This window comes from Oncorhynchus gorbuscha, linkage group LG22 (genome assembly GCF_021184085.1).
Source record: "Oncorhynchus gorbuscha isolate QuinsamMale2020 ecotype Even-year linkage group LG22, OgorEven_v1.0, whole genome shotgun sequence".
NCBI lineage: Eukaryota > Metazoa > Chordata > Actinopteri > Salmoniformes > Salmonidae > Oncorhynchus > Oncorhynchus gorbuscha.
In genome coordinates this window covers 9328435-9341909 of record NC_060194.1, presented here as the reverse complement: position 1 = coordinate 9341909, position 13475 = coordinate 9328435, and the positions used below count along the sequence as shown (strand labels likewise).

At 44.1% G+C, this 13475-nt stretch overlaps 1 protein-coding gene across 1 annotated transcript in view; it reads left to right on the top strand.

Moving 5' to 3' along the window:
* LOC124009644 (MAGUK p55 subfamily member 7-like) overlaps positions 1 to 4991 on the top strand; it is a 55228-nt gene extending 50237 nt beyond the window's left edge. The window contains exons 17-19 of the mRNA XM_046321649.1: positions 761 to 869; positions 1079 to 1222; positions 2954 to 4991. Of these exons, the coding sequence (XP_046177605.1) occupies positions 761 to 869; positions 1079 to 1222; positions 2954 to 3163 (463 nt within the window). The 3' untranslated portion in view covers positions 3164 to 4991. The remainder of the gene's footprint in view (positions 1 to 760; positions 870 to 1078; positions 1223 to 2953) is intronic.
* The last annotated feature ends 8484 nt before the right edge of the window (positions 4992 to 13475 follow it).

Below are 13475 nucleotides of genomic sequence, written 5' to 3'. Positions count from 1 at the left end.
AACGATAGAGAGAAGAGAGAGCGAGAGAGTGAGAGAGGGAGGGGGAGAGAGAGGGATAGAAAGAGGGAAAGAACCTAATAAGACCAGCAGAGGGAAACGAATAGAAGGGGAAGCACAGGGACAAGACATGATAATCAATGACAAAACATGACACAAGACGTCAGTCAGGAAGTTAAAGCTTGGTCGCAAATGGGTCGTCCAAATGGACAATGACCCCAAGCAAACTTCCAAAATTGTGGCAAAATGGCTTAAGGACAACAAAGTCCAGGTATTGGAGAAGCCATCACAAAGCCCTGACCTCAATCATATAGAAAGTTTGTAGGCAGAACTGAAAAAGTGTGTGCAAGCAAGGAGGCCTACAAACTTGACTCAGTTACACCAGCTCTATCAGGAAGAATGAGCCAAAATTCACCCAAGTTATTGTGGGAAGCTTGTGGAAGGCTACCCAAAATGCTACCAAATACTAATTGAGTGTATGCAAACTTCTGACCCACTGGAAATGTGATGAAAGAAGTAAAAGCTGAAATTAATAATTCTCTTATTATTATCATTCTGACATTTCACATTCTTAAAATAAAGTGGTGATCCTAACTGACCTAAGACGGGGCATTTTTACTAGGATAAAATGTCAGGAATTGTATTAAATATATTTGGCTAAGGTGTATGTAATCTTCCAACTTCAACTGTATGAAAGTATTCCATTAAGTTCGTATTTGTTTGGCTCAATTTTAACTAGTGTTTCTGTACGGTTTTGTCTCAGGTTTTTAGAGTATGGGGAGCACAGAGGGAACTACTACGGGACCAGTCTGGAGTCAGTGCACAAGGTCATAGGGGAGAACAAGGTTTGCCTACTGGATGTGCAGCCTAATGTGAGTGACGGGCCAGCAGGCCATTCACAATCCCAGATCAGTAAATGACAGGTCAAGGAGCCAATGATTTGATTTATTATTCTTATGATCACATCATGAAAATGGTGACATGGGGCCTAATTTGTGTGCTTAACTCTAATTGAATTTACATCTCTCTTTGTCTCTCTCTCCCTCTGCCTGGCTCTTTCTCCCTCTTTTCAATAGCACAGACTGTACAGCGCTTACACACAACCGAGTTCAAACCATGTGTTGTTTTTGTGAAGCCACCATCGATTCAGGAGCTACGTTTTAGCCGGAGGAAAGCTACATTAATTTCCACCCAAGATATGACGAAACTGACAAAGACATTTTCGGTAATGTCAAGGCTGGGTGAAACTGTTTTTGGTAACAGTTTTTAATAACTTTCAGTAACAAAACATTTATAAGACATTTATGAATAGTTTGCATCATTTATTAATCATTACTCCTACATTTGTAAATGTACGGGTTTCTCTTTACTTTGAAAGCTAGTTATTCACACATGCATTAGTAATTCCTAAGATCAATCATAAGATGTTTAATATAGATCCTTCTAAATAATTTTCCTAATCGTTAGTTGTTGTAAATAACTTGCTTACTAACATTTACAATGATTAATAAATGGTGTTCAAATTGTTTAAATGCATAATGTTTTACCCAGTTTTTTAAATTTAATTTTTTGAATGGAAACAGTTCTTTTATGTTTTTGCTGCAATGTAGTTTTCCTACACGTCATCATTGAGGTGGAGGGGAATACTGGAAAAAATGTATCTGTTCTCACTTGTCGTATACACACACATGATCAAACGTGTTTGTGTCCCAAGTCTTGTAACATGGCAGCATTAGGTGGTGTGAGGTTACACATAACTCAGTTTAAACATGGTTGACCCTCTGACTTACAAGTGCAGCCAGTGGCCAAAAGGTCACAAATAAAATGGCTGCGGGGTGGGCTGCATTTACTTTCGAGTCCAAAATGATTGGAAGAGAGCAAATAATGAATAAAGGTTTATTCTCCAGTGAACAACAATAAACACGGACAACCCAAAAATACAAACAGGGTGAAAATATACAAAAAAGGAATAAACAGAACAAACCGGAGAAATAAAACACAAAAACACCGACAGCCAAAATGAAATGTCAAAAATAAACAATCCCGCACAAAACAAGGGCGGGACAACCTACATATTATACAGATACTAATTAACTAACACACAGGTGAAAACAATCAGACAAAACCAACAGATAACCGAAAAGGGATCGGTAGTGGCTAATAGGACGGTGACGACGACCGCCGAGCACAGCCCGAACGGGCAGGAGAGCCAACCTCGGCGGAAGTCGTGACAGGAATGGTCTAAGGTCCCTCCCAATGTGTTCTCCAATCTCATAAAACAGTTTAGAAAAAGGCTATTTTGTCATCCTCGCAAGGGGAGGGTGCTGGAGTACTGAAAACAAGGGTGCATAATTAATATACAACTTAGATGTCATTTTAAAATGTGGTTGTTCATCAGCAGTCAGTCAATTATCCCATGTCAGCTAATTTTCTTTTGATTTGTAAGCTGGCCGCTAGACTGACTATCGAAACTTGTAGTAAGCATGGTTGAATTATCGACTGAGGTAGGGCCCATTTCATCATAAGTTATCATGTTAAAAACTGCAAACATTTGTCTCAATAGTATGGCAAAATGTGTTGAATTGCAGGAAATTAACTGTAACACTGCTCATTTTTCTCTCCGCCCCAAGGCAAAATGATTTGAATTTCATGAAATGTGGGTACACATGATGGGTTATGTTTTATGTGGCCCGCACCGCCATCAAAGTTGCCCATCCCTGCCTTATGTGATGCTGGTCTTCATTGGCCACATGATGTGATGTTTTCAACATAAACCCCTTTGCAGCTAAAGACAGGATCCCCTGACAATGAGTGATAAAGGTCATGTTTTTGGATGGAAATACCTGTACTACCATCCTTCCAAAGCATGACCTACAATTAATTGGCCTACAGGTAAGAATTCAGCTGTTGAATGTATGAACTCAGAATTCACACATGTATGTCCTGTTTCTCACAGGAAGAGGACTTTGAAGATATGATTACCTCAGCAGAAGCCATGGATAGCCAGTACGGCCACCTGTTTGAGATGGTCATCGTCAATGGCGATTTCGCCATGGCATTCAACAAACTGAGGGCGGAGCTGGAAAAGCTTGAGACGGAGGCGCCTCAGTGGATTCCTGTGGAGTGGACCAGTCACACCAAACAGAACACAGAGAGCGTGTGCTGAACACACTAGGAGGCTGGTTATGCATGTCTCATTCACACTCATAGGAGGCTGCTGAGGGGAGGATGGCTCATAATAATGGCTGGAATGGAATTAATGGAATGCTATCAAATACATGGAAACCATGTGTTTGATGTGTTCAATACCATTCCGTTTATTCCTGTGTTCACACTATAGTGTCAAACCTTACTGTGTGGGGTCAGATATTTTGTTTTCACATTTTCCTTTACAGCACAGTTCCAGCCACTTTGATGGATGCATAACCAGGCCAACCTAGTACAGCTAGGCTTGGCCCTATAGTGTGATTCAGGCAACAGCGACTGAAGAAATGTAGGGAGAGAGAATTGCACATCCATTTTTTCCTCCATAAGTTCCACGTACTTCATCTTTTGATGCACATTACAAAAAAACTGATAGATTACACATGGCCGTCAACTGTTTTTAGTCAAATTTGAGAGTGGTTACATTTCTCAAGTCCCATCCCTTACCTGTGGGATGACCACTTCGTTGTTGTTTGAATCCTAGATGTCCTATTTTAAACTGGAAATCTTTTAAACTGGAACTCTTCTGCCAAAACAGAGGAAATGTCAAGGAACATGGTCACACCCCTAAAGGAATACAGAAATGTAAGGGGAACCACTCAAGGCAGAGAAAATAATGTACAAACTTTGACTAAATCTAAAATACTATAATCATTATTTATATGTGTAATATGTAGACAGAGTCTAGACAGCCTTCATGAGAAATAACTAGTCCCAACTTCAAGTTAGTCACAGAGCACGGCTCTTAAAGAACTATAGGAATCCAAGTCCCTACGCCTCCTGTCTGACCATAGTACTTACATGTCCAAAACAGTGTTATTGGTCCCTGCCGCCTACGTGCCAGCTTTTCTTTTCTTCGAGTTTGCATTTCTACATTGGCAATTAGGGTCGAAACATAAAAAACCTCCAAAAGCGTGTGGTCACACAGACCTTCCCCCTGCCAAGTTACAAACACAAGCATGTAATTACTTCAATACCTCAATTAACGGTAATGTATCCCAGAGCAAATATTACCCAGCCCAAACACTCACCAACACTAACAACATGTTGCATATAGAACAAGGAAACAGTGCTCACAAGCATAGTCGACAATGAACAAAATATATGAAAAAAGTGTTGGTGAAACTAAACGAATTGAAGATATTTTGACAGGGAAAGGTTAATTAACAAGGGAACATGGACAAGATGAAGCAGATTTTTTTTGTACAGACATTGTGGGAGGAGTGGTTGAATGTGAAAGGATTACGTTGTAAGATAACTCATTCGAATTGGTTTCTATTCATGTGTAAAGTTAATAAGTATGATTTCAAAGTTGTAAAGTCTGCACTTGTCAACAGTTCATAATTACAGACAATGTCAGAAAATTGTCATAAGTGACATCATTGACAAACATTTCCATTCAACGATTCCATATTTCATTGTTAATGAGGAGAATGACATGCAGCACACAACACTCCCAGTAAATCTTTAAGTGATTCCGTTTAATGGATGCATTCCTGTGAGTACAGGGGGATTTCCTTCCTCTTTTGGATCATGCTGTCAATTGGGTGTGAAAGAGTGTAAATGTGTCCATCATGTCTTAAAGACTAAACCACCGTCATGTGTAGTCAGTTTTGTGATTTAGGCTCTCGAGCCACCTAACATGCTGACCACATCACTCGAGCACACTTGCGTCTGCATGCGCCATCGCGAGCATTTTGATTTTGTCCACCCACACCAGACGCGATCAGGACACGCTGGTTGAAATATCAAAGTAATATTAGTTTGGGGACAGGTCGAAAAGCATTAAACATTTATGGCAATTTAGCTAGCTAGCTTGCTGTTGCTAGCTAATTTGTCCTGGCATAATAACATTGGGTTGTTATTTTACCAGAAATGGTCCTGTACTCCGACAATTAATCCACAGATAAAAGGGTAAACCGAGTTTGTTTCTAAACGCAGCAAAAAAAGAAACGTCCTCTCACTATTTAACTACATTTATTTTCAGCAAACATAACATGTGTAAATATTTGTATGAACATAACAAGATTCATCAACTGAGACATAAGCTGAACAAGTTCCACAGACATGACTAACAGAAATGGAATAATGTGTCCTTGAACAAAGGGGGGGTCAAAATCAAAAGTAACAGTCAGTATCTGGTGTGGCCACCAGCTGCATTAAGTACTGCAGTGCATCTCCTCCGCATGGACTGCACCAGATTTGCCAGTACTTTCTCTGAGATGTTACCCCACTCTTCCACCAAGTCAGCTGTAAGTTTCAGGACATTTCTAGGGGGAATGGCCCTAGCCCTCACCCTCCGATCCAACAGGTCCCAGATGTACTCAATGGGATTGAGATCCGGGCTCTTCGCTGGCCATGGCAGAACACTGACATTCCACTCTTGCAGGAAATCACTCACAGAACGAGCAGTATGGCTGGTGGCATTGTCATGCTGGAGGGTCATGTCAGGATGAGCCTGCAGGAAGGGTACCACATGAGGGAGGAGGACGTCTGCCCTGTAACTCACAGCGTTGAGATTGTCTGCAATGACAACCAGCTCAGTCCGATGATGCTGTGACACACCGCCCCAGACCATGACGGACCCTCCACCATGACGGACCCTCCACACTCCAGAGTGCAGGCCTCAGTGTAACGCTCATACCTTCAATGATAAATGCGAATCCAACCATCACCCCTGGTGAAACAAAACCGTGAAGAGTACTTTTTGCCAGTCCTGTCTGGTCCAGTGACGGTGGGTTTGTGCCCATTGTTGCCGGTGATGTCTGGTGAGAAACTGCCTTACAACAGGCCTAAAAGTCTTCAGTCCAGCCTCTCTCAGCCTACAGTCTGAGCACTGATGGAGGGATTGTGCGTTCCTGGTGTAACTCGGGCAGTTGTTGTTGCCATCCTGTACCTGTCCCGCAGGTGTGATGTTCGGATGTACCGATCCTGTGTTGTTACACATTGTCTGCCACTGCGAGGACGATCAGCTGTCCATCCTGTCTCCCTGTAGTGCTGTCTTAGGCGTCTCACTGGCCACATCTGCAGTCCTCATGCCTCCTAGCAACATGCCTAAAGCAAAATCACACAAAGCACATTGAGCAGGGACGCTGGGCATATTTCTTTTGGTGTTTTTCAGAGACAGTAGTAGGCCTCTTTTTTGTCCTAAGTTTTCATAACTGTGAACTTAATTGACTTCTGTCTGTAAGCTGTTAGTGTCTTAACGACCGTTCCACAGGTGCATGTTCATTAATTGTTTATGGTTCACTGAAGAAGCATGGGAAACAGTGTTTTAACCCTTTACAATGAAGATCTGTGAAGTTATTTGGATTTTTATGAATTATCTTTGAAAGACAGTATCCTGAAAAAGGGTTGTTTCTTTTTTTGCTGAGTTTAGTAATCTCTCCTCCTTCAGGCTTCTTCTTCTTTGGACTTTATATGATGGTTGGCACCAACTTTAAGGTGCATTACAACCACCAACTGGACTGGAGTGTGGACTTCAGTTCATCTTTCAATCACCCAGGTGGATATATGCTCCTAAAAACCAATGAGGAGATTGGAGAGGTGGGACTCGTATCGCGTCAAGAGTCACAAATATAACCAAGTTCTATTTTAGCGCCTGACTACGCAGACACTTATTGTCTTGCGCGAGCAGTGTTGGTGCAATGATTTAATAGCATGTATTTTGCAAAGCTAGCTGTGTGGTCAGCATGTAAGAGTTTTTAGGAACATAAAAAGCCATACTTTATTGGATGTGGAGTCTCGACAAGTATAATTAGACTGAGAATACCAAATCACGGACCTTACTGTAATTGGTCCTGCTCACTTAGGAGTTAGGAATTTAGTAATTTTATAAGATTGTTGATGGTTTGATGAAAATATGTCTGAATCGTCCAGAAGCATTGAAATAAAAATTTGTTGTCTTGCCATCAAGTCAACTATTACAAGGCAACTATTACAATGGAAATCATGTGATTTCATGCAAATATTGCTAAGTTAAAGATACAGGCTTACTGTTGGATGTTTTCAACGGCAAAATTATTTGATGAGGAAATGGTTTATGGTTCCTAATCTTGCAGACCGTCTAATACCAGACTTTTGGACACTGTCCGTGGCTGCCTTGCTGCTAGACACTAGCCATGGATCCATCTGAGCGTGGCAATATAATTTTATAACCACATTGAGCATCCACAGGCACCCTCTGACATCATAACAATCATATTAAAAAGAGTGTAATGATCCAATGAAAATCCTTATATTCTTTGTTTACAGTGGCTTGCAGTTCACCTATGATCTATTTTAGAGGACAAAGGAATGTCCAAGGCAATACTTTACTTTAAGCATCCATGTATAATGATTGGTATAACTTGTTGTAAGGGTGTATGAGCCTTTATAATTCCTCTATAAAGTAGACTGGTCATTAGAACCATTGATTTCAGTACAGTTAAATATACACAGTGATATGATCGATTCCTATTTTGTAAACGTGCAATATTTTACAAGCTAAAAGTATACGATGCATCTTTGAGGATCCTAACTAAGAATAGAGGGCACTTGGACACGTTACATTTAATTACATTTTCAGAATTGAACGAGTTAAAATGGAATTGACTCTTGTACACTCAATAATGTAACCGTGTCCGGGCAGGATAGGTCCTTAACGCTCTCAAAGCATACAGACACGTTTTAAAACTAAGGTAACCAATCTGCTTCGTTTTATTGTGGAACATAACAGCTCCAAGCTACCTAAAAGAGACAAAGTCAATTCCCAATGTGTTTATTCCACAGGTCTCCAAGCTACTGAATGAAGAAAGAGCAGTCTAATGTATCGCTAAGGGACAGGACTTTATGAGCTGTTATGCCATGTAATATTCTTGGACTTACCGCTAAGGAATGCATGTGTGAAATGTATGGTACCATGTTGGGAGATGCAGCATGTGTTTTTCAGCTTTGAGATGTTTAAACCAAACCTTCCCTGTTGTTGCTGAATTATGGGTGTCATGAGACGTCTACCTGTACTTTGGTACAAGCTGCCCTATCATTCCAAGTGTGTGTGACTGTCATGCAGGTGAAAGAGGACCCAAACGCGACTTAACAGAAACAGAGTTTATTAATGCTCAAAACGGAATAACTGAAATCCTCTAGATTTGTAGAAGGGAAAACAACTGGAGAAGCGGCCACAGACTGCAGGTCGCTTCGGGTAGGCGCAGGCCGTAGTCGACTGAGACACCTGCTCACACAGCGTCTGATGAAGGCACAAAACACGACAGGACAGGGTGATACACAATCACGGCAAAAAACACGACAGGACAGGGGAGAAACGCAATCACAGCATGGTGAATACAATACAGAGAAACCGACGGCACAGGAACGGATCACAAAGGAATAAATAGGGACTCTAATCAGGGGAAAGGATCGGGACAGGTGTGGGAAGACTAAATGATGATTAGGGAATAGGAACAGCTGGGAGCAGGAACGGAACGATAGAGAGAAGAGAGAGCGAGAGAGTGAGAGAGGGAGGGGGAGAGAGAGGGATAGGAGGGAAAGAACCAAATAAGACCAGCAGAGGGAAACGAATAGCATGGGGAGCACAGGGACAAGACATGATAATAAATGACAAACATGACAGTACCCCCACTCACCGAGCGCCTCCTGGCGCTCTCGAATGCAGGAACACTGGCAGCAACGGAGGAAATCATAGATCAAACGGTCCAGCACGTCCCGAGAAAGAACCCAACTCCTCTCCTCAGGACCGGTAAAACGATAAAAAGGGAAACTAGGGTACTACTCTAAAAAAAAAATGAGAACTAGGGACAGACTGAGACACAGCAAGGGCAGGGACAAGAACAGGAGAGATGCGATGGCAGGGAACAGACTGAGACCCAGCAAGACCAGGAGCAGAAGCACTCTAAAAAAAATTACCAGACTTCTTCTGCGCGCAGTCTGAAGCAGCAGCCACGAAACGGCGCGTGTCACTCCTGAGTCGGCCACCAAAAGCGCTGGCGAATAGACGCAAGAGTGCCTCGAACACCGGGATGACCAGCTAACTTGGCAGAGTGAGCCCACTGAAGAACAGCCAGACGAGTGGAAACAGGAACGAAAAGGAGGTTACTAGGACAAGCGTGGCGACGCAGTGTGCGTGAGTGCTTGCTTAACCTGTCTTTCAATTCCCCAGACTGTCAACCCGACAACACGCCCATAAGGAAGAATCCCCTCGAGATCAGTAGAAGCCACAGAAGAACTAAACAGACGGGATAAGGCATCAGGCTTGGTGTTCTTGCTACCCGGACGGTAAGAAATCACAAACTCGAAACGAGCGAAAAACAACGCCCAACGAGCTTGACGGGCATTAAGTCGTTTGGCAGAACGGATGTACTCAAGGTTCTTATGGTCTGTCCAAACGACAAAAGGAACGGTCGCCCCTCCAACCACTGTCGCCATTCGCCTAGGGCTAAGCGGATGGCGAGCAGTTCACGGTTACCCACATCATAGTTGCGCTCAGATGGCGACAGGCGATGAGAAAAATAAGCGCAAGGATGAACCTTATCGTCAGACTGGAAGCGCTGGGATAGGATGGCTCCCACGCCTACCTCTGAAGCGTCAACCTCGACAATGAATTGTCTAGTGACGTCAGGAGTAACGAGGATAGGAGCGGACGTAAAACGTTCTTTTAGAAGATCAAAAGCTCCCTGGGCGGAACCGGACCACTTAAAACACGTCTTAACAGAAGTAAGAGCTGTGAGAGGGGCAGCAACTTGACCGAAATTACGAATGAAACGCCGATAGAAATTAGCGAAACCTAAAAAGCGCTGCAACTCGACACGTGACCTTGGAACGGGCCAATCACTGACAGCTTGGACCTTAGCGGAATCCATCTGAATGCCTTCAGCGGAAATAACGGAACCGAGAAAAGTAACGGAGGAGACATGAAAAGAGCACTTCTCAGCCTTTACGTAGAGACAATTCTCTAAAAGGCGCTGTAGAACACGTCGAACGTGCTGAACATGAATCTCGAGTGACGGAGAAAAAATCAGGATATCGTCAAGATAGACAAAAACAAAAATGTTCAGCATGTCTCTCAGAACATCATTAACTAATGCCTGAAAAACAGCTGGCGCATTGGCGAGACCGAACGGCAGAACCCGGTACTCAAAATGCCCTAACGGAGTGTTAAACGCCGTTTTCCACTCGTCCCCCTCTCTGATGCGCACGAGATGGTAAGCGTTACGAAGGTCCAACTTAGTAAAGCACCTGGCTCCCTGCAGAATCTCGAAGGCTGATGACATAAGGGGAAGCGGATAACGATTCTTAACCGTTATGTCATTCAGCCCTCGATAATCCACGCAGGGGCGCAGAGTACCGTCCTTCTTCTTAACAAAAAGAACCCCGCCCCGGCCGGAGAAGAAGAAGGCACTATGGTACCGGCGTCAAGAGACACAGACAAATAATCCTCGAGAGCCTTACGTTCGGGAGCCGACAGAGAGTATAGTCTACCTCGAGGAGGCGTGGTCCCTGGAAGGAGATCAATACTACAATCATACGACCGGTGAGGAGGAAGGGAGTTGGCTCGGGACCGACTGAAGACCGTGCGCAGATCATGATATTCCTCCGGCACTCCTGTCAAATCGCCAGGTTCCTCCTGAGAAGTAGGGGGAGAAGAAACGGGAGGGATGGCAGACATTAAACACTTCACATGACAAGAAACGTTCCAGGATAGGATAGAATTACTAGACCAATTAATAGAAGGATTATGACATACTAGCCAGGGATGACCCAAAACAACAGGTGTAAACGGTGAACGGAAAATCAAAAAAGAAATAGTCTCACTGTGGTTACCAGATACTGTGAGAGTTAAAGGTAGTGTCTCAAATTTGATACTGGGAAGATGACTACCATCTAAGGCAAACATGGGCGTAGGCTTGTCTAACGGTCTGAAAGGAATGTTATGTTTCCGAACCCATGCTTCGTCCATGAAACAACCCTCAGCCCCAGAGTCAATCAAGGCACTGCATGTCCGAACCGGTCCAGCGTAGATGGACCGACATAGTAGTACAAGATCTAGATGAAGAGGACTGAGTAGTAGCGCTCACCAGTAGCCCTCCGCTTACTGATGGGCTCTGGCCTCTTACTGGACATGAATTAACAAAATGTCCAGCAACTCCCGCAATAGAGGCACAGGCGGTTGGTGATCCTCCGTTCCCTCTCCTTATTCGAGATGCGAATCCCTCCCAGCTGCATGGGCTCAGTCTCAAAGCCAGAGGAGGGAGATGGTTGCGATGCGGAGCAGGGAAACACCGTTGATGCGAGCTCTCTTCCACGAGCCCGGTGACGAAGATCTACCCGTCGTTCTATGCGGATGGCGAGAGCAATCAAAGAGTCCACATCTGAAGGAACCTCCGGGAGAGAATCTCATCCTTAACCACTGCGTGGAGTCCCTCCAGAAAACGAGCGAGCAGCGCCGGCTCGTTCCACTCACTAGAGGCAGCAAGAGTGCGAAACTCAATGGAATAATCCGTTATGGACCGTTCACCTTGGCATAAGGAAGCCAGGGCCCTAGAAGCCTCCCCACCAAAAACTGAACGGTCAAAAACCCGAATCATCTCCTCTTTAAAGTTCTGGAATCTGTTAGAGCAATCAGCCCTTGCCTCCCAGATAGCTGTGCCCCATTCTCGAGCCCGGCCAGTAAGGAGTGAAATGACGTAAGCAACCCGAGCTCTCTCTCTAGAGTATGTGTGGGGTTGGAGAGAGAACACAATCTCACACTGCGTGAGAAAGGAGCGGCACTCAGTGGGCTGCCCGGAGTAGCAAGGTGGGTTATTAACCCTGGGTTCTGGAGGCTCGGCAGGCCAGGGAGTAACAGGTGGCACGAGACGTAGACTCTGGAACTGTCCAGAGAGGTCGGAAACCTGAGCGGCCAGGTTCTCCACGGCATGGCGAGCAGCAGACAATTCCTGCTCGTGTCTGCCGAGCATGGCTCCTTGGATCTCGACGGCAGTGTAACGAGCGTCTGAAGTCGCTGGTCCATTCCTTGGTCGGTTCCTTCTGTCATGCAGGTGAAAGAGGACCCAAACGCGACTTAACAGAAACAGAGTTTATTAATGCTCAAAACGGAATAACTGAAATCCTCTAGATTTGTAGAAGGGAAAACAACTGGAGAAGCGGCCACAGACTGCAGGTCGCTCGGGTAGGCAAGGCCGTAGTCGACTGAGACACCTGCTCACACGCAGCGTCTGATGAAGGCACAAAACACGACAGGACAGGGTGATACACAATCACGGCAAAAAACACGACAGGACAGGGCGAAACGCAATCACAGCATGGTGAATACAATACAGAGAACCGACGGCACAGGAACGGATCACAAAGGAATAAATAGGGACTCTAATCAGGGGAAAGGATCGGGAACAGGTGTGGGAAGACTAAATGATGATTAGGGGAATAGGAACAGCTGGGAGCAGGAACGGAACGATAGAGAGAAGAGAGAGCGAGAGAGTGAGAGAGGGAGGGGGAGAGAGAGGGATAGGAGGGAAAGAACCAAATAAGACCAGCAGAGGGAAACGAATAGCATGGGGAGCACAGGGACAAGACATGATAATAAATGACAAACATGACAGTGACAAGTAGCCGAGTGCAGAGACAGGGACCGTATAGTGTTTTGGATATCTGGTCTTCAATAGGGTATCAAACTTTATTTTAGCGTCAAACTGCAGTGGAAGGTATGCGCTGTCTGCAATACAGATTTGAGATTGAGAAAAACACATTTTTTGTTTGTGTTGGGAGTATTTGGAAGCCTTTTATTTGACTCTTTTTCATTTGAGGGATTACTGTAAAAGTTAAGTGCCCAACATGTTGCTGGGCACAGAGCCTGAAGGTTGTCATAAAGTAACTTCTGAACAGTGAAATGTCTCTGTTAGAGCGAGTTTTCATCACCACACAGCTGACTATCAATTATAGTGCTACTTCATTTTTTTTTACACATAAGTGTGCTCACCACTATATTTACACTCACTCTTCTCTATCTCACTCACTCTCACTAATGCACACACACTGTTGCTTGGGGTGGGGTCGGTGCACCGATGTTGTAAAATAAAGTATATATATTTTTCAAATGTCTGGTAACACTACATTAAGTTACTCTTACCCCTGTGTAGTAATGCTGATATTACAGTAACACTGATCTTACATGGTACTTTAGTTACATGTGAAATTAGGAACCATCCCCTATTACTCTTAGAACAACCGCTCCACTCTATTACTATGTAATTACTTTGGTACCATCTAACAACATGTTA